The 23,475-nt window shown below is 31.9% G+C and overlaps 1 protein-coding gene across 2 annotated transcripts in view; it reads left to right on the plus strand.

Annotated features, from left to right (window-relative positions):
- The first annotated feature begins 3,365 nt into the window (after nt 1-3,365).
- The window catches only part of LOC119840625 (uncharacterized threonine-rich GPI-anchored glycoprotein PJ4664.02), a 50,297-nt gene continuing 30,187 nt past the window's right edge, over nt 3,366-23,475 (plus strand). For both annotated transcript variants that reach the window (XM_038367314.1, XM_038367315.1), the window contains exon 1: nt 3,366-3,985. In XM_038367314.1, coding sequence (XP_038223242.1) covers nt 3,697-3,985 — 289 coding nt within the window. In that variant the 5' untranslated portion in view covers nt 3,366-3,696. The remainder of the gene's footprint in view (nt 3,986-23,475) is intronic.

A 23,475-nucleotide genomic window follows, 5' to 3' on the forward strand; every position in this document is an offset into this window, starting at 1 on the left:
CATAGGAACATTTCCCTGTTTCTATATTAAGTATTTACGCATTAAAAATTATGTATATTTAAACAAATATATTTTTTGGCAATTTTTTGCGGAGATGACATTTAATTTATTTTGTTTTACTATTGTAAGAATAATATTATAACAAACTAGGTTTTCGTATGTTTATGTGAGCTGTGAATATTATAAAGAAATCGCCATTGTGTGTGTTCAATAAATATGGGTACTTAGCATGCAAACAATCCTAAAAAAAATATTACCTTTGAAGTAGGTACCTATTTATTAAAGAAAAATACAAGCAACAAAATCCTTTTTTATTATTTTTATAGGCGCACTATACCCTTAAAATAATACAAAATTAAATAATAGTTCATAAACTATATCACGTTTAGGTATGTTTGTTCAATCAACATATTTTTAATTGATTTTGACTACTTTAGATAACAAAGCATATCGTTGATTAATATCAAAATCATGCTCTTAGTGTATTATATATATCGTTATTATTTTCGAGATTTAATTAAAGTAAAGCAATGCTATACAAATTTTGAAATGTAGTTAGACGTAAGTAAAATTAAGTACATGTTATTAATATAAATGTAAAGTGAAAACAAAATTGAAAGCAAATAGTGAGGCTATATTAAATAGAACAGTAGAAATGTATTACTCAGTGAATACCCAGATGTTCATAATAACATTGATAAGAAATATTTTTTTTTAAATTCTGAACTTTCTCTTGTAGTTTTACAATAGAATAGAATGAAGTAAACACTGCCATATATAAAAATGTGTAAACATACACATTAAAATATTATAAATAGTACCTACAATATTACGGTCACTATAAGCTGCTTATCAGTACATAAAATATATTACATTGTACCTTCAACTCGCATGATGCATTCCCCACATTTCGTGGTCACACAGTAGCCGCGTAGATCATAGCGTACCTTGTTATATAAGTTACATAATATACGATCTAATTAATGTTAGGTCATTCATCCATATTGAACACAGTAGGCCAAAAGTTCTTCGAACGTGATTAGAGACATTAATAAAATATTAAGTTTTAGCAGGAGAACTGTGGAAGGATGAAGTTAAGGTTAAATCACAATCTGATCATAGTAAAACTCCTCATAAATACAGACTTTTATAAGTCGATACTCAATCTGCTTATAGTGTATTATTTACTGTGAATGCTGTGATTGACGATATGTCGTGTATTGACGATTAAAACAGGAATAAATCTCAACTATTCATATCTAAAACATATCTGAAACACCTTGTCAGAATTAGCCGCTACTAAAAATCTTTATTGCAGTAAATATTATGATAGATCAAACAAAATATTATGATTCGAATACATATTATTATAAAATACCAATGTATTAACTATACCATCATATATTAAGGTAAGCTTGTTACTGCTTTATATGTAAAGTACATAGTACATTATTACATGGTAGGTAAGTATATATTATCTCCATAGTAGTTAATCAGTAGTGTACTAATCCATTCAGAATAGTTACCCACTTACATACATTACTTACTTACATTGCATACATATTATGAATGTATAGAACTTCAAATATATTGTGTATTTACTATTAAAACTTTATTCAGTTATCAAAAAGGTTAGGTGTTGGTATCACATATTCGATGTATTATGGGCATTCTTTTAAACTAGGCCTTCGTATCCGATATTATCATAGGGATGCCGCGATCTCCTAGATTTTAAAGGTATTTAACGTGAAATTACTATATAGTATTATGAGCTATCACTGTTACATAGTTTCTACATTTATTTCCAATTCAATAATAAAATATTTATATAGATTTGGAAATTTTTAGAACTTTGTTTTTTTTTTAGTTTATTTAACTTGAAGTATTTTTTATTCCAAGTAGTAATATCGAAGAAGATTATTCATTTGTAATTTATTTAAAACTAATTATAAAAATGATGTAATAAGTTATTTAACATATTAAAGGTAATATTTCTGTTAGACAATCCTAATTTATAATATTTGAAAATTGATTTCCTGACTCAATTATTATAGGTTAATACGTAAAATAAATAGCATTTCTTTTAAATACATTTACAATATGTCATTCCAAATTTATTCAATACAAATAATTGTATTCGATATATTATATACAATAAATGATAAATAATACTAGATGTATGTACCTGATCATATTTTGTTGTTGTACGCTGCTGAATGTTAAAAATACAAAAATAATTGTAGTACCTAATAAAGATCATAATATTGCGGATTTTGTGTACGCTTTGTTATATGAAATATATTATTATTTGTGCTATAACGTTGTTTTACTTATTAATAACCAAAATCAATATAGTATTTAAAAGTCGATGATACCAACTATACAATTTTAAAAAGCTGCATGCACTAAACAATTATCAATAAAATATGCTAACTCTTGCCCGCTGGTTCGCTCGCTTTTGGATGAAAATAGAAAGAGAGAAAAAGAAAATAGACCGAGAACTAACAAACAAAACATCACTAAGCACCTTCTTATAACACGATTTTTCTCAAGTCGCCATCTACTAATTCTATTCGGTACTAATCTATAGAATTTATTTTATTATATTGAAATAGTTCGACTACTATACAATAGATGGCGGAAATATATAATCACATGCACGACAATGTTAAATTTCTAAATTTTGCTATAGTTAAAATTATCACGTTTGGTAATATAAATATTAATTATCGAGCTAGTAATTATTTTTTATTAACCTGCCAACAAAAAAAAAAGAGAAAAAAATACTTTATAATATGTTATCAGGACAAATAGATTAAAAGTAACACGGCACTTTGATAGATGGTGTTAAAATCAAACTCAAATTATTGCCATTTTTAAGATGTACCCCAACTTAAGGGACTATGTGTATTGTACCATATTCCATTCCTTTTGTATGGTTTCGTTTTATAAGATTTAATTAAAAACAAAGTATTAGGAAACATTTATTGTAGTAGGCATGTAGATTGAATGATTTTGGTATCGAAAAAAAAACAGCAGCCCATATATATATAATGATTATTATTGTTTATTGATAAATAAAGACAACAGTCTGTCCAAATACGATATTCACCTTGCGATTTCTATTACCGCCTAAAAAGCTCGATAAATATTTCGTCAGAATAGGTTTACATACAAAAATTCCTGTCCCAATAACCATCATTTTCTATCTCTATATTTACATATTTTATACGTACGTGTACGATTAAAGTAGTAGTTTTGCAGTAATTGTAAATTTTATTTATTTCAATTGTACTAAATTTTAAATAATATCTGGCAACATTGCACTCATTTGACAGGTAAAACATCCATTCAACTTCATTCTGCCAAGAGCAGTGCTAGGAGTGAGTGATGTGTCGTTATCTGTTAATAATGGCGGGAGTTCGTCGATATGAAAAGTTCTTTAAAAACTTCTGTATTTCGATGTTATGAACGAAAAGTATACTCAAATAGTTAAGATTTAATAAAAATATAATTGACGAAAACAAACGTTGATAAATGTTAGCCCACCGGTCAGGATGTCGGTTAATTTAAAGTGGCGGTTACCTGACGTTTTTTGTGTAGTGTGTTGAATGGATGGCGGAATTAAGTTTAATTCGCTCTCGCTGCGCGGGAATGGATGAATAAGTGGTTGGATATATTCAGTATACTTTCGAAATGCCTTTCGTTGAAAGGGTGGTAGAACCGAAGTTTCTTTCGAGAACTAGTTTACGGGATGAAACCGGGAAACAGAAAGTCACGGATGAAGAACTCCAGGCTGTAACTAACTGTACATTGAGTAATGCTCTTCGTCAACTCGCTTCCCTCGTGCTTCTAGCCGAGGATATATTTAATGAGCTGACATTACAGCTTGAAGGGATCACAGAACGGTCCAAGGTTGCTCAAGTAAAAATCGGAAAGATCAGCGAGCTGGTTGAAAATTATGACCCGAAGAAAGTGCCAGTCCGTAAGTATTTAATTTATTGTATTTATAGCGTTACATACTTGATTTTATATAAGTTATTACCAGGTGCGGTAGATAATTTTTTAACGATTGTAAACATTTGAAATGCTTAGTGCTCTACCGTTTCGTGACCCAAATGTTTTAAATGTTTGTTTTCACCTGTGTTTGTACTACTGCTATATTATATATAATAAACAATAAGGATGTACAAGAATAGCCTTTAAATAAATGTGGGAATATTGACAAATATTGAAAACGAGAGAACAGAATTTTATGGCATTGATTAGATATAAGCTGTTTTTACTTCATATTGTTTATAGGTAAATTATGAACCTAAATAATCATGACATAAACCTAAATAGTCAAAAAAATAATAATAGTCTAATCAATCAAATAATCATGTTCAGATCCCATGTTCTTAACTTCTCTATATATTTGAATGTCATTGGAAAAAGATTTAGCACTGAGATAGTTATCAATAATCTAGCCTTGACTTAAGGCAAATTTTATCATTGTACGTCATATCAAGGAAAAATTTAATATTATATATATATCTACTTAGGGAATAAGAAGAATGCCTACCACACCCCATCACCTAAAAGAGGTAGGCATACGTCGTACTAAGAGGCATTCCTTTCATAATATATTTTTAAGCTTTTGATTAGTAGAGTTCTTATTTATCGATTAACTAATCTTTTGCTCTTATAATAAACAGAGCAAATTGTAATAATAAGAATTAATGTCACGATATTTGTAATGTAGGTACAAAACATAAACATTCCAACCGAATAAAAGTTATCTTCTATGACCTACTAGTTAGTAATATATGTATAAATAAATGTAAGTGAACATTAGCTTACTTAGTAACAACGCTTTTAAATTATAATACACGTCTAACGCACGTTGGATAAAATGATCGCTTGTAAACCTCATTACATTACTTCTTGAGCGTGCCGCCTCACAAAAACGCACCGGGTTGATGCATTACAGAGCGCTATCTAAAAACCTGTTTGGGCGTTCGAATGGCCCGCAATGGGAAAAAACATCCAGATTCCAATGCGGACCATAAAAACGTCTCGACTCGAGATAATTTCAAGAACATCCAATAATGCAGGCGCGCCGCACGCAGTCTCGCCCGCTCGAGTATTTATCTTTGCACTTGAAAGCAGCGATTAGAAATGCTTTCTTACTTTATATACGAAGTTAACTACTGGAGTTCAAATTGAGCAATTATATTATTCCCATATAAAAGACGTCACTTAGCTAATTCCAACAGTCAACTAAATTTAATTCTTAGTTTAAAAAAATAAACATTTAAATATATTATAGTAGGTTCATTGAAACACAAACAGATGGTACAGCCTGGGAGTTGGAGAAAATAAATTCAAGTGACTGAGATACCGACATCGGTCTTGTTGAGGATGTAAACACCAGGATTCATTGCACAACCTTTCACCTGCGATAGCTCGACAGTTGTGACTTGTTAGTTGTCGCATTATGCTGTCCAGTTCATTTACTATTAGCGGGTATGAAACGGCATACAGCACGCATCCGACTTAGACTACGACTAGTATTAGTTACATTACTATAAATGTAATAATTTAAGTGTAAGAAGAGGCTTTTCGAGCAAATACTTAGCTATTCACGTTATGAGAGATGTAAAAATATTGTTTACCCCATATGTGCTACAATGATGTCTTAAGTCATTAATTAACAATAGTAAGTATGCTAGTGACGAAAAAGACTACCTTTTTTTTATATCAGCCACTGCTGGCCAAAGGCCCCTCAGATCAAAAACAAATATATGCTATATTAAATTTTCCATACTTTGATATTATAACAATTATTATTTCCTATTTGTTATTTTTTTATAACGGACAATAGCCCAGACTATACGAAAAGATAAAAGAAAACTTTCCTACTATCGGATATTCAAGGTATTTACTGAACAAAAGTCACAAAAGATCTACACCTCGGATTTCCCATGACTAGCTTGATTTATTTCTTCCGTAAGGTTCCATTCCATTCACCCTCTTTTGGCAACGGCAGTTTGGCGAAACTATTAAATACACTGTATCCAACTAAACGACTCTTTCGTCTCGTGTACCAAATAGGTACATTATAAAATTAAACGCAAATTTTACAGAAATTCCTTTTAAATCAATAAAATATGATAAGTTAGTATGTATGTAAGTTGCTGATTTATTTTAACTAGAAGTAGATATTTATAATTTATTTATAGCATCATCTATTGTATTGATCAAACATTGCTTAATTTAAATGATTAATAGCTATTAGAAAGATATATTTTATATTATAAGCAGACTCTCTTATTTAGTTTATTACATCGCAAATAAATTATAGAGCTGACAGGTAAATTAGAGGGGCTAGGTGTGAGATGCTATCAACTTTGACAGCGAAAGCTTCGTCCCAGTTTATATATTTAAATATTTAAAACGTTCAAGTTTAGTATCGAATCAATTTCGATCTGAGCGTGACATCAGCTTAAGTCCCGTAGGAAGGCCGTCTATCATTATTAGGATATAGTCAGATAATACGGGCACGTATATTGCTTAATAAAATAAAGGATTCTCAAAAATAAATTCATCGTCGTCAATGATACAAATAATCTTCTAATATGTACACAATAATAAAAATCATTGATGCTTTGAAATTTTAAAATCTTGCGATTTAATTGTAGACTGTAAATACGCAGAATGTCTCATTTTGTGTAATAAAGAAGCGAATATATAAAGCAAGCAAGCGTACCAAATGAACGCAATTAACGTGTAACCTAGAAATCGAAATTTACCACTATTCACAATTTTGTACTTATTTTTAGTGAATAGTGAATACACATTAAATGAAGTAACTTTGACTAATCAAAGTAGATTTTAAATAGGTAAGTACCTGGTAGCTACATACAGAGAAAGGACAGAAATAAATGAACAAGTTAATGTGAATAGGTACTGCCTGAAGTTAAGCTTCAACTAATCACAGTTGAATTTTAAATATTCGAAACGGATCTTTTGTATATATGAACTATTTGACTTATTAAAGTTGGCATTAACTAAGTTATAAATAACTCTTCCTGTAGACTTTGAAATAACAAGAATACAACAATAAAAGCATACAATAATCATATCGTTTATTGTTTTTACAACATGTACAATGTTAAAGCTAAAACATGCGTTATAGCAAGAAGCTCGTTCATCTAGCTACAATGTATACTGCTTGTAAAACAGACTCATATTGGTAGCCACAAGACGGTGTCACCTTACGTCCCCAATAATACTTTTCCTCGGACCGGTGTAGTTTTGCACGCTATAGAATGACTAAAGTCGCTACGTATTAAGTAACTATTCATTGCATGTAATCGGAACCCTGGCTTCAATCTAACGGCACTGTGTTTGCCTAATATGTTACGCCCAAGATATTGCGAAAATAAACCCTTTTAGAAAGGCACAAATGCTCATTATTTTTATTAGATTAGTCTACTATCCTACTTCCTACTATCCTACTAGTCCTTCTAATATTATAAATGCAAAACTTTGTAAGGATGTATGTGCGTTTGTTGCTCTATCACGCGAAAACTACTGAACCGATTGCAATGAAATTTGGTACGTAGACAGCTGGACAAGTGGAATAACATAGAGGCAACTTTTTATCCCGATATTCCTAGGGGATACCGACTTACGCGGTTGAAACCGCGGGGCGCAGCTAGTATTAGATAATTATAACTTTTAATTTTTGTACAAACTTCGCTTCCTTAAATACAATAAAGACTAGTTTACGCGTTCGTTTTTTTTTTTAATATTTCGAAAAGAATAGCATACTCGACTACAAGATTTTTAGAAAATGCTTGTCGCGTTTATGAATGTGATTTTAGACAAAAAACCCACTTGAGATGCTCACCCCTCTGTGTCTTTGTGGGAAAATATAACAGCGAATGATTTTTTTTAATTCTCTGAATGAAGCCCTTCAGGTAGCCGACCCTGGCCTGGAAAGGGCTTTTGACATTTGCAAAAATGTGGCTTCATACAACATATTAATGACAACATATTTATTACAACGTCTAAAGTACCTCCATCAGCTATGACTTACTTAAGTTATATGTAGGTACTTATATTATGTACTTATATTATTATCAAAAAAGTGCCATGTTTGGGAAGATGAATATTAAATATACATTCGTAAAGTTTTTGAACACTTTAATACCCCGCGAATTTTTAAAACAAATATCGCTTACATAGATAAAATTTTAAAAATCGCAAATAAAATGTCAACATAAGCTGTCAAAGGTAATGTAAATACAAACAAACAAGAGATACAACTTGCAATTAAGTAATTTTATACAACAGTCTCGACGGATTGACTAATTGCTAATTTTACATTGATGCGTAATTTATTGCACTTATTTATTGCCTGTTTAATCATAACGAGTAAAGACGTATTTACGAATGACTAGGTGCGCCCCGCGGTTTCACCCGCGTAAGTCGGTATTTCGTAGGAATATCGGGATAGAATGTTGCCTATATGCTATTCTAGTTATCCAGCTGTCTACGTACTTATAAAATTTCATTGCAATCAGTTCAGTAGTCTTTGCGTGAAAGAGCAACAAACACACACACTCATCCTTACAAACTTTCGAATTTATAATATTAGTAGGATTAAATGAAGACAAAACTTCATTATTTATATAAGATCAAATGAGGTATGATTAGAGAGCCTTCGGTTGACCAGATTAGACATTTTAACATATCTCAATGCCTTAAAAAATATTAATTTTCTAAATCAGAAGCCCGTCGCTTTGTCAAGTCTATTTTGTCTATTTTCTAATGTTAGGTATATATAATTCTCACTTGGAAATCCTATCATTAGCAAGAATAAGAACATGTTTAGCAAAATGCTTAACGCAGAAAATTGATAGAAATGCATAAGATTAAAAGTTGTACATCACCATACAGTGTGAATGATGTATTGGGTATATTATAATTTAGAAATAAAATATTAATACATTTGTAAATAAACTTTGAAAGCATTTTACCTAGATGATTGCAGTGGTTTTTTTTAGTTACACCTACGAATATATAAATTTAAAGCTAACCATAAAATTATTATGAAGCAAAAACCAACAATAGAAATACCACTTATTATAAACAATGCACTTCACACGGGTATCAACACATCAAAGCACGTATTGTGAATGATTGCGTCAGTCTTAAGCTAAGTAATACAATTTGCCTTTGCAACATCTTTGACGAAATTCAATATCTAGGAGTCAAAAATATCATTTAGCTCACTATTTGTGAACTCTGTCACAGAAGCTGGAAAAAATTAAGTTAAATATTTTTAATTAGAATTCTATCTTATCAATGTTATGCGCGCGCTTCTTATCTTATGGTTGTGTCTCTTGTTGAAATAGCGTTTCGTTGCCAATATGAAACATCTCTACAAATTATATCTTACTATCTGCGCCGCGCGGTTTCACCCGCGGAAGAACCTACTGGCAAATCAATATCAAAAATATATATTCAGTAGCAAAGGCTCCAGTTTCTTCAGTCATTGAGATTTGAGAGATAGTTTTAAGCATCAAAATAACTGTACTAGAACATCTCGGTCTTCTAAGAGATAACATCAATTATTGTACATGTAAATAGTATGTAAAACATACACAAGATTCCCTAATAATACGAATAAGTGAATAACTGAATACGTAACAAAACCATTGCCATGTTTTTTTCTCATGTGCCAATTAATCGGTACCTTGAAGACGAGAACAATAGGTGTGTTTTAATTTAAAGTAGTCTATGCGGTGACAATGACCTTTGGAAGCCCACGCTAATTATACCCACACGGTTTCGGAGACAACTGCCAGACCCGATGCTGGTATATGTCACAACATACCAAGACAATTCCAACCAGACATAAACGCCTCGTTGAATGCATTTCTTTAACTTGATACTTACTTCTTAGCTAAACGAGAAACATAAAGCATATAATATTTATAACGTAAAATATTCTATACGATAATGTAAGAGAGAAATGATGTATAAATAATTAAGAAAGTTCCAAATTAACCCAGTGAACTGTAAATAATTCGCTTCCACGTTAAACGAAGCTTATCATATTACAATTCGATTAATTTAGCCACAAAAATGTACTGATTTATCGGCTTCATCAACTGGTTTTTGTTAAAACTTTGGACTTTTTGTGAAGCATTTTTTATTTGAACCAAATAATTTATTAATTACATATTATCACTACATAGTATAAAACAAAGTCGCCTTCCGCCAAAATTACATAACAAATTGATGAGGTTTTTTTAATGGATAGAGTTATTCAAGAGGAACGTTTATACATATATATATATATCACGCATTGCGTATTTCAATATCATATTACAATTGACCATTTACTCTTCTGTTTTGTAAGATATCTTGGCAATAATGCTAATACTTTAAGCGTGATATATGATTTTTACGTTATTATTGTGCATGACTAACAAACTCGTTTGACGAAGCCACAAAAAAGTAGGGGTGTTCGACAGCTGATCGGAAGTCCCGTCTTTTGTTCCACTTATAACCACTGTCGCACGAGGAAGGAAGTAGGGTGATCACCTACATTAATCAATATCAATACTATTATAAGAATACAATTTTAATAATGAAACAAAAAGACAGTGTGTCTCCTGTCTTTATCTGATGTTTTTTTGTGGTCACGAATTTTTATTACGCACTATTGTTCTTTACAAAATATTCGTACTTTATATTCGAACGAAACGGGAAAGCTCCATTATTCAACGTATTTGGGCACAATGGCTGGCGCAACGGCGCACGCGCAGCGTGTGATTGTTCGAGATACAGAGGTGGTTTATTCAAAAAATTGCCTTTGTCGCCTACAATAAATTTGTACCTTGCCTCTCGACTATGTAAAATACCTACATCTACTCCATTTTATTCTATTGTATTGATTGTTTCTGACCCTCCCATTAGATTGTGAAATGTTTTTTATAATACTCTAGTAACTGGATAAACCACATTGAATTCTTTTGTACTGTTATCGCGCCTAATTCTAGACATTTTCATAATAATTATATTAATCAAAACAGTTTTTAATCATAAATATGTCGTAGAGAAGTGACATCGGCCATGGGAATGTAGTTAAAACAAAGCCGCCATAACAGGAAATTAGTCACATGCGTTTAAAAATTCTCCCAACATCATATGATAAGATGTAACGCTCCCAAATTCCATCTGGAAAGTCTGTGCAATGTAGATACTCAAGATTAATTGAAGTTTTTGACACGCTTATATTAGCTTCACCTGTATGTTTGTATGTGAGCGACTCCTTTTTTGACCCACTCCAACAGACAGACAGATTCAATCTTTGTAGCTACGCTTCTCAAGGATCGGTGACAAATTTTACATGGATTGGACAATCATTTCATGAGTGGGACAATAATTTCATGAATTTAACTTATTATCCTGATTAGAATCGCCGGGGTTACTTAAATAATTTTCTTACAACAAAACAAGTAAGACAATTTACTTGATTCCATCACTAAAGCGTGATTTTGGCTTATTTTTAATTATGTTATTTAAAATATTTTGTTAAAACTGATTCTACGCCATTTCGAAATTGCGTGTTGACTTCCAATACCGTAGAGGGAATGGACAAAACCTACCATGCTCATCAATATTGCCCAGGTTCGATCACTTCATTAATATTACCAACAGTATATATTCTGTGAATTCCTTAGAAGCATATTATTGCTTTTACTTTGATATTACAACAACGGACACTATAGGTGTGTAATAAACTGTAGAGCTATATTGTAATTAAATATTTTTCAATATCCATAACAGACAAAAATGAAATGTCATTCTAAATTATAGAATTGTTTAATCTATCTTGTACACATTGTAAACTATATAATATATTAAATTTTGTTATCAAATGAGTTATTAATTTATGAAATTGTTTCCCACGTTTTTTCTACATTCAATTATTCGGTATAATTTTTTACCAGACAGTCCGAGATTAGACAATTGGATTAAAGCGGATCATCTACTACACCAGCTCTATTGCGTAGCGTGACTAGTGTTTATCATTGACCTTGGATCACCTTTACTGAAAATAGAATGACTTTTAAGACCAAACAATATTTTGGTTTCAATACCTGTAATATGACAAACGTAGCTAACATGTGACATTTGTTATATTTTAATATTTTTATTTCTGAAATATGACGAGTGCAGAACATAATTTTTACTATACGAATAATTTCATAGTATCGTGACATGGAATAGTGTGTTATTCTACGATTTATGATATAACTCGTGGTTTTTTACCGTGACAGCAAAAAATAAAAAATATTTGAATGAATGTGTGTTCGCAATATGAACCGATGCACGATTGTAATGGCGGTCGTAAATAGAGTTTATGCAGGGCTGCGTGTGCGCCGTAGCTATGGGATACAAGGTCGATAACGAAGTTATTAATAACAAGCATGTCTTTTTTAAAATACCATCTCCTAATATACGGTTAAATTGGTTACCTTGCCATAGCAGTCAAAAGTGGCGTAAAACACATTCAACTATAGACAAATATTGACGGAAATTGTAAATTGTATATTTCTATTGCGTCCTTACTTATTATCTTGCTAATATTATAAATGTAAATGTTTATGAGCATAGATGGATATTTACGTATGTATGTTTATTACTCTTTCACGTGTAAACTACTCAACAGATTTTGTTGATACTTGGCAGTCATATAGCTAATATACTAGAATGAACTGATATAATATATATATGTACCTGCTTTTGTAACGCGATCATCCGCGGGTGGAACCGCTCGGCACAGCTAGTTTATAATCAAGTTTCATTTAACACAAAAACTATGCATCTTAACAGAATTCGTTATATAGTCACGGAACTTTTTTTTATAAAAAAAGTAAAAACAAAAATTTTAGCAAAGCAAATAATTTAAACTTAAAGTGGATATACAACGGCTATTTTGCAGCAGAACGGGTCTTTTAAGTGTAACACCTGCCTTTTCGCGGTTCAATTGCTATTTATTGCACGAATCGAATCCCACCCCTTAATATTCCATGAACGCTACTTTAAATGCGCATTAAATTTTACTTGAGACGTATTTAAATAATTCGGTGGCTAAGTCAGTGAGACTCGTGAATGTTTTCATTACGTAATTAAATATGAATTAATATTTCAACTTGGCAATAAAAATAAATAAAACGTATATATAATATGTTATGGTCAGGTCTCACAGCATTATGTCACCATTCCCCATTGCCAGTAATGATTTATTCGGAGCTGCGGCGACGCCGGTGAACGAACCCTGTCACTGCGCAACTCAGCCGTTACTGGTTTCGACTTTCGGCAGACACTCGCGTATTATATTGACCATATATGAACACAAGAATGCATTCATTCGCAATAAAGACACCGCCGCTTTCGTCGCTTCATTTTATTATTTGTAATAATTTACGTCCAAACATAAATGTGCCGATAACGATTTAATTTCAGTACCACACTCTCGCATTTGATATAGGCGGGAAATATATAAATATGTTTGATGAATTAGAGAGGAAATATTATGATAACCAAGCGGTAACCGTAGGAAGTGTTTAAAAAACTTGACAAATTACCGTTAATCCGTATTATATACGAACAGCTGCGAGCCAACAATCACTGCAGCTTACACCAAATTATTAAAAGCCATAAAAAGAGACCGATACAGAAGGGTGAGCCCTATTGTCAGCTTTCGTGTCTAAAACTCGCATGATGCTTTTATTGTTGCAGACAGGCGATGTTGCTTTAGATTTTATTTTTTAATAACTGTTGATAAGGAAAGTATTTAAATGTACCATGTTTAAATTTTGTGAATATTTTATACGTTTGATACTGTTTCAATACCTTTTTAGTTTTTGCTGTTAAATTATATTTGTTCGTGATGAATCCAGTATAATTTTAATTTATAAGATCTATGCAAGTTATGACCTAGGAGGCAAAGACCTGTGAAGTGAAGAGCATTGCGGTCACGCGCAGTCTGCCATAAATTTGTAAATGTGTTATTGTAGTAATAAGATATTAATCATAGAACTTTCTTATTTTAAATATAATATATGAAACATATACCTCATATCGAAAATGTTTACGTCACTTACAACCAGTAAACTTATGAATAGCTTGAAGAGTCAGAATATTGACAGCAACGGACGACGAAGATTCAAATTATAACGTATTTAACCCTACGAAGGTGCGAGAGACCGTTAAAGGTGAAGGCAGGTTATAGCGTCCCCTGACAATGTCCCCTCGCCAGCCGCCACTTCGCCAACTATTGAGCACCGTTAGCCGTCCACCTGCGCCCACTGAACTGAGCGCGACGTATGTCCGGACGTATGTTCACACTTTTTGTGAAATTACACGCATAATAAGTACCTACTCTACGTTTTTATGCAATTTTTGTAGTTGGTACGTGAAGCGACTATAAAAAATTAAATGAATTGTGAAAAATCAACTTTTGTATTATTGTTGCTATTACTTTCTTTACTTTCTACTATAAGTGCGGCGAAATAATTTTTAGGAACAAGTTTGCTATGTGTTAATGTTCACGTCAAAATCCCTACTACATTTCATAGGCTCTCTCAAACAAAAAAGTACACCAGCAACTTATGTTTCAATAAAAAAAAAATGTATTTACAAATAGACATTAAATGAAAATGTAATTTCTCCCTTATCAAATGACACCGGAAATCGAGTTGCTCAATAAAAGGAGAGCAATACAAATCGTTCAAATACCTTAAGTAAATTTAAACATGTGTAATATTGATAATATAATTAAACATTAGTACGTGCGAATGCATGGTCGAGTCGATCATTTATCGTAACTCAAACAGCGGGTGATAACTGATATGAAGTCGAGTTGTGATCGTATTGCGAGTTGCGACATCTGATATACCAGTGTGTGACCACCGGTCCGGCTTTCTGTATGAACATTACTGAAGTGTGAACCGAGATATAAGAGTACATTCAGCTTATACTCGATTGATAACATTTTATTTATTGCCGCTGCTATAAAATGCAGGCCGGTGTTTATCATTTCAATGATAAATAAATTGGAAAGAAAAATCGCGTTGCGCTTTAACTGGTATTTGGTAAAACAATTTGTTTAAAAACGGTATATTTACTTTTGTATTTTATATATATATATTTTTTTGTATTTTTTATACGTGTACCTAATGAAGAAATAATATATATATACGTAACTTTTTTGTTATTAAATGTATTATGATATTGATCACGTCAATGTTTTAACAAGGCAAACTAACAATTGATATTTTAACGGACACTTTTAATATAATTGTTTAATTTACTAACATAGCATGCCACTTTTAAATACTTATCAATTTATTTAACAGGTCGAATTTTTCTTTATCAAATTACAAAAATTATCAAGAACCACATACCGTGTGTAATCGACCTAATTCTGAGAAGATAATATATTGATACACAATACCTATAATATATCAACTTGCAATAATCCTCACATGACGATCATTGTTATTTAATAACTTCTAAAGAAAACATTCTCTGTTGACGCTTTTTATTTAAAACAAATCAAACTAATATACCTATGCTTAAATAAATACTCGTCAAATAACAGTTACTCGATTACAAGGCCCGGTTTACGTTACCAATATGAATTGCAAATGAACGTAGATATTTATTTATCTCATAACGAACAATAATTACTTTCTCATGATTAAGTACCCATTCTACTTGAGCGTATAATTTAGTATCGAAATAGGGTTATTATGAAACTTGAGCGAACATTAACCACATTAGTTACATAATATTTTACTCTAAACACACCGTATTTCCTTGGTAATGATTCGTACGTTCCTAATTTAGCGCGGTAAGAGGGTCGGGGAAAAATCTTTATGATAGATTACCAAAAGGGAACCATGTAATGACCCGGGAATATTAATCTTCCGCAACATTATCGGTTTTTATATTCTGTGCCAAATTACACCACAATTATTAAGACTTCAATTAAGCATTACCGTTTTAGAATTTAAAAGTTATAAGTAACATTTACCGATGAATGAATGTTAACCTATTCAATCACTCGGGTCATAAATCACTAATTTATCATGCTGATTCAGTCAATCGACTGCGGTGCGGTACCGAACGTCGGCAGTTTTGTTTATTTTTTATTTGTAAATTACCGGAAAGGGAGCAAAATATTTCGTCATATCTTATATATCAACCAAAATATATAGTATTTTATGAGACACTCAAAGTGTAAATTGAATACATTTATTTGTATAAAGCTAAAATCTCACGTGCTCCATGAGGGCTGGAATTTATTTACGCTATCAGTTGTCATGTTGCTGTTAAAACAGCGACTGGTTAAAAGTTAACATTGTATTAATGATTTTCGATATATTTTCTTAAATAGTCGATGGAAATTTTGAATAGTAATTGAGAATTTGCAAAATTCACCTCATTTTACTAGTGTACAGTAAGCACGTGCATGGCGCTTAGCCAAAGTTCGCTTTTGTGATGTAAATACGGTTTGATCACGTACAATAGATGCTGGAAGGAGGGTAGCTCTTAGTTGGAATGTAAACAGCCCCGCGTATCTGCCACACGCAGAGAAGTTTTCATAACATAATATGTATTTATGGTTGCTACAGGAATTTAGTACGTTAATTAACTCTCTAACAGATTGTTTTATTTCAGATATATTTTGCTGAATACAATAATACATTTTTAGAACCTTTAGGTACATCAGTTGGATTAGGTATATATATTAACTGATCTCTAATAAAAACTATCCTTACCCCTACAATAAAATAAATACACCCACAAGTAACAGGTTAATTGTTTGAAGAGACATTTCCCAGGATCCCGTCAACGCATAACAAATGACAACAAACACGAATAAAAATCAACAACTGGAAGATTTAATAGCAAGCTGCACTTAAGCAAGTTCTCGAAGCGTGTGTAATCGACCTAATTCATCGTGTTTATCCCGGCCACAGGCGTGGGTGTAGAGTTTCGAGCATTCGTATGGACAGTGAAAGCAAACAGTCAGCGTTCCACATAACGCTTTGTTGCGACCGACACATGACACCTTGGCCTTCACAACAGAACTTGATTTGTATATCTACACGTTTCTCTGATGATAGCTAGAAAACTAAAGTATCCCTTATGTGACTAACAAGCTGGAATTTTAATACTTAACTTCATAGAATTTGCCGCCAAGTTCTTACCGTGAAAACTTTTTATGTTGCAAAGTTGTATCTCGTAGGCAAGATTTTTAATGCTTGATACTTAATATAAATTAACGATCTTTCAGAAGTTTCAGTCTTAATTATCTTGCAGTGTAGTCGTCGGTATTTGTGGCCTATTTTCATACAAATCATGGAGGCCCTCGCACTTTTTAGCCATTATCTTCACTGCTCTATAAAACGCCAAAACTTACATAAAATCCATAGTCAAAGTTCTTGATAAAATCTGTACATTATGGCCAATTTTTAGCAGACGGAAAATTTCCAAACAAATTGCTTCACTTTATGGGAGTTTTGGAAAGAAATCCCGCAAAGGAGCAGAGTATTCGCCAAATAACATTTACCTCGAGGTTTATCAAAAGTCAAACCGTATCACGTCGCGCCGGTCGTCTTGCTTAATAAGAACTTTCAATAGACGTTACGAGCACCCATGGAGATGTTGAAAGGTCTCAAATTAAAGAAGTGATTTAAGGTACACAATAGGAAATAATTTCGTTCTCATTGTACTTTGTAACAACGGAGTGAAGACCGCCATGTATCAATAAATGTTGATAAGATCCTCTCACAAGTATTTTTATAGCAACAAAAACGTTATTCAAAGCGTATCGAGTTGTTTCTATTCTGAGTATATAAATTTAATATTTTTATGCATTACCGTTACTATAAAATAACTCGAAATAAAGTCTACAATATATAAAGCGAGATAGCATAACTCAAAATACATTTGCATATAGTATGTGAAGATATTTTCCTAAATCAATATTTATGAAATATATGATACGTTTAACCTCGATAACCATATAAATAATAAGTAAGATACTTCATGGTCAAGTTCAATAACCGCATCCCACTGATTTGATTGATCACAGATCACTTTATTTCAAGGGCCTGTTAAATTAGTTATATGAAATATACTTAATATGAAGAAATAGCTACTCTAAATAATTTATATATTATGAAATTTGTAATATATTTCTAAAGAATACCTCAAATATTAAACGTTTTGTTTTTGTTTTGTTAATGTTTTGAAATTATGAAGGTGAAGTGTGTTTGTTTATTTGTTTGTCCTTTTACGTTGTAACGAAGAGGTATTCTAATATGATTTTTGCGTCTGGAGATATTTAAGAAGCTAGAGTTTGCGCGTGCGAAGCCACAGGAGGAAAGTTAGTTAATTTTAAAAAGTGCCACAATGAACTATATAATACTCAGTTTTATTACGAAGACTAAGATATCTTATCGAAGAATGTATACTTACGTACACAAATGATTAGATAATATACTGATAATTTTCTTTGTGTCAGGTAGGTATACCATTTTCTAATTAATTCGCTGTTTGTTTATTTGCATGAAATAGTCAGTTTTCGTAGTACTGTGTCGCCTCGTGGGATTTCGTTAGTCATGTAGGAAGTTGGAAATCCGTGATATATCAATGTGCTATCTAATACTAGATACGTATTACTATATACATGAAAAATTGTAAAGAAAAATATACTTACCTTTAACAATCATTCATACAACTGACAACAAATTTGATTAAATGTAACCATGCATTGTTTCTTATAGTAAACATATATATACAATATCTTAATCGTAAAACTTCGGTTTGGGTACTAGCATAGTCTTATGTAATCTGTGAGTTTGGAAGTCACGTGCTCGCCGTGACATAAAAACCTCCTTGCATACAGTAATGCGTTCTTGTCCAGTATGTATGCCCATAAAAACACTGGTTAATTTCAAACGCCACCGTCTTGATAATTATAATTACGGACCACAATTTAATTACTGATTCAGATAAAACTACAGTTAATATAAAGCGATTCTGTTTTAAATTGTTTAATAAAACTCTAAATATATATGGGCGACTTTGTAAATTACAGATTCTGTATTTCTTTGCACTACTTAATGTTGACTTTTTGTATATATTTAACTGGCGTTTAATCCTAAACTATAACCCAAGTAAAAAAAATTACTCAAATATAAAGTATGAAATGAACCGATGCTTTTTATTTTTCCTTAATTTTATATGCATATACTTTATTTACACTGAGCACCTATCAATACTGAATTTGAAATCTGTGTTATTACACTTTAACAACCTATAATTGAGTTTCATTTAAAATAATAGGTTTGTTTCGGACCAGTTTTAAGCCTTGAGTGAAATGCTAAGTATCTGCCATTTGTTTAATGCATAATGCGAGCATACGTCGGTTCGTTTACAAGTTCTAAATTATTATTATGATAATTACATTGAGAATGTTTGTCTGTTAAATAAATGACTGTTAAAAATTCCTTGTTAATATATGACTACTTAAACTTCTTAAGATGGGTAACATTACTGTGGTAAGGCTGCGTTCCACTGCAGGCTGTTAAATAAATGATATTTTTATATTGAGCTATAACTAATTATAACAAACATCGTACAAAAGAACAAAGGAATATATAAATTTTAACATGAAATCCCATCAAAGTTAGTCTCTGTTACCTTTGATTGTACTTTGTACGATTGTGCATTCAAGAACGACAAAAATAAGATTTAAACAATTTCATTCTATAAATATTTGGTGTAATCTCTCAAATCTTAAGTATAACGTCGTTAATAAACCAGTCTGGCTCAAGTGAGTATTACCTAACATTGATAGGGTGGGCCATGTTTGATGGTGTACAGTTATAGAGTGGGCGACCTCTGGTTCATTCATCGTATTTTCCGATACTCCTACACGGTGCATTGAATTGCCTTATAAGTTTGTGTTTATCTAATATTGCGTAACGTGGTTTATTTTAACTTCCGCACGTGACTAACGATACGTTGATTAAGTTATTAAATAAGGTAATTTTCAATTAACGTAGGTCTTCGCGATGTGTCATAGTATTATTTATATTGATTAAAATGTAGTGTGACAGTAAATTAGGATCATATTGTTCACTTATCATTCATAAATAATAGGATATGGTATTTATTCAATTGTTGTTTTAATACATATCAGAAGCTTCTAAGTAATATATATTTTATGACTTTGAATAATACAATACCTAAAATATCAAATCGACATATTCTGAATCTCTAATGTTGCATCAACAAAGAACAATTAAGTATTCACCATTAGTTAAAGTTTATAAAAGATGAAAAAACGACTTTGAGGAAAATAAACATACAATAATCGTTGAGATTGACTCTGAGTCTCTTCTTGCCCATAAAATAAATAAAGTCAACGCATTAAACTATGTAAATATATTCAAAAACTGTATTTCTGTGCAGTCCCACTGTATTTAATTCCCGTTTGACGTGATTCTGTAAACCGTTAATTTTAAGTTTCGAAGGTAACGCATTTGCTTGTGGCATATCGGACCCCTGCATACGAAAATAGCTTACGCGCTCTTTAAGTAATCGAAGTACATGACATTACACGGCGTAGGTGCGAAGTGAAATAACGCAAGCATCGGCTCCCTTCATTATATTATTTTTAGTTTGTATTTAGACAATAATAAATACGTCTGAACATTCTAATGATGTGGCCTAAACACGTAATGATCACTGCCCTGAGAAACACGTTTTTTACTTCGAGTCAACTAAATAAATAAACATCCACGGCGTTTTATATCTATTTGTTTTGTTTGATAAAACTCATTTCAGGCTTGACAAATACCAACTACAATCATTTAATATCTACATCAGTTGAAAGCGTTTAAACATTTATATGTTTTACTTATTTATATAAGGCTTAGAATAATAGAACAAGCTTCAGAAATATTCAAAGGATTAGCAAAGGTTAAATAGGCAATTTCTGTCTAAGAGGGGATTAACCCATTCCTTCGCTTTTAAACGTGACTGGTTCAAGACGTTACTCTTTATAATATAAACTACAAAGTTTGTTTATCTCTTAATAGACGGCACATTAAATAGATGTCATAAAAGTCATATAGAAAGTATTGTAAAATCGAATGTAGAGTTAGTTCATTTATACCTACTTGAAACTAGGGAATTTAGTCCCACACTATTTGTTCATCATAAAAGTATTTACACCTCTTCATTTCATTATCACACACATGACAAGTGTGGAACATAAACTCCCATTTCAATAAGACACGACTGAGCCCAAATACCTTTCTCTACAACCGTCGTAAGAATAACCGGTACCAAATCACTGCGGCCATAGAAATTGAATTTTTCTCAAGCCAGATAGATACCAGATACGCTATGGAGTATTCGTCCGTGGGTGTTATAAAGCTGTTTGATCGTGACATGCATCAAATATGATGGACATCATTTACTTAGCTGACTCTACAAATAATACAGTGTATCGGGTTTTGGCTCGTCAAGGAAATCTTATAAAATTGATGTATGATATACATGATAATTACTGACATTACATAATGCTATTAATATATATTTTGTTATTTTTTATTAATTGCTATAATTGCGCGCGATTGTAATTTAGACATGAAGAACAAACTCAAACATTTATTTATTCAATTAGACCTCTTATAGAAGCACTTTTGAATCGTCATTACATAGATTTAAAATTTACGTAACAATGATGCCAGAGAACTGTCCTATAGTTCTTAAGCAACAGCGTTCCATGGATTTTCATCTTCCATATATTCATTAATGCTATAGTAGGCTCTCTGAACTAAAACATTAAAGAAATGCCTAATGAATAAATTGAATTAAGAATTATTTGCTCCGTTACGTAAACGCGGGCTAATGGTAATTACGGTGTATGAACTTCTAACTCCATTGTTTTGATTTAAAATAAACAATAAATCATTGCCTAAGGGTAAAGTATATTTACTAGGCGAGATTTAGTAATGGCAATTTAAGAGCTAAGAACACAGCGTCGGCCGGCGCCTGCGGCTCTCACGTCAGGACAAAACAAACACCCACTAAGATCATATCTTAAAGCGAACTTGAGACCAAATGGATTACTCAACAACCGTTCGTGTTCCTACTACGTAATGAAACTACATTAAGTAATATTAAATAACGCAATACGTATAACATTTCTAATCAAATACGCACGCCTTAAGTGGCTTAGTCTTGCTTCTTTCTTTTTAACGCGACACCTGATATGTTTTCAAAGATGCGTGTTTATGGGGATTAGTATTTCGACATCTAATTATGTCTAAACGTAAAATCTATTGAATACTGTCGCCGTGTTTTTACAAACAATTAACGAATTAAAAAAAATCCTATCATATTTCAAACATGATCACACAGTAATTGAATATATGTTCATATGTTTGTTTCTTTAAATGGCGTTTAGTATATTGATACTACGACATTTCCAATTTTATTCTATTAAATTATTCGTATTTATTTAGGCCCGCATTATATGGTACAACACGAACAACAAGCTTAGGGGTTGGATACAAATAAGGTGGGGGTTGATGTGCGCTCATTATTTCTCATTAGAAGGCTACGCTGATAAATTACCTTTAGAATTTGTTTAGCATTGTTCAAGCAATGATAATTTCGGTATGATGATGCTATTTTAGGAGGATTTTTTCTATATTATTCATGACCATTCTAGTGCTATTTTCGGGACTTCTTAGATAAAGTTCCAATGTAGAATTATTCAATGGTCTAATATTGAATTCTTGCACTTGACAAATAAAGGAAGTCTTATCTTATCGGTGATGATTTATGCGTGAAGTCGTACATGCTTTCATCATTGTAGTTTCCAATTAAAATAGACTAATTGTCCGGCACTTTGAAGTTTCATTAATAGATGTGTACGAAGTTGAGCCACGGGCGTCATTTATTTGTCTGCATGCGGTCAACAACCTCGCGAATCCTAGAATAAACAGCACATTACAGTAATACATTTCAATAACTCTTCCGCACTTCCTACCGACTACTCCATAATAATGACTTATGGCAGCTAGCGAACTTGACGCAAATAAATCGTGCTTGATGTGGCTCCTTAAGTTAATTTATTTGTTTTTCTCTGGCAAAATGATGCTGTTTATGACCTGTGCTCACCACGTTTAATAGCACGCATAAAATTCGATTGACGCTTTGGGCCGACCTGCTTTGAACGCGTTTCTTACATCAACATTCGGTTTTTATATCTAACGTTACAAAGAATTCTATCTACGTTTAAGAAAATACGTTAACCTACCGCGTCCAACAAGAATCCCAAACGGAAGTGTGTTCTTACGGAAATGATCC

Source organism: Zerene cesonia, chromosome 6 (assembly GCF_012273895.1).
Source record: "Zerene cesonia ecotype Mississippi chromosome 6, Zerene_cesonia_1.1, whole genome shotgun sequence".
Lineage (NCBI taxonomy): Eukaryota > Metazoa > Arthropoda > Insecta > Lepidoptera > Pieridae > Zerene > Zerene cesonia.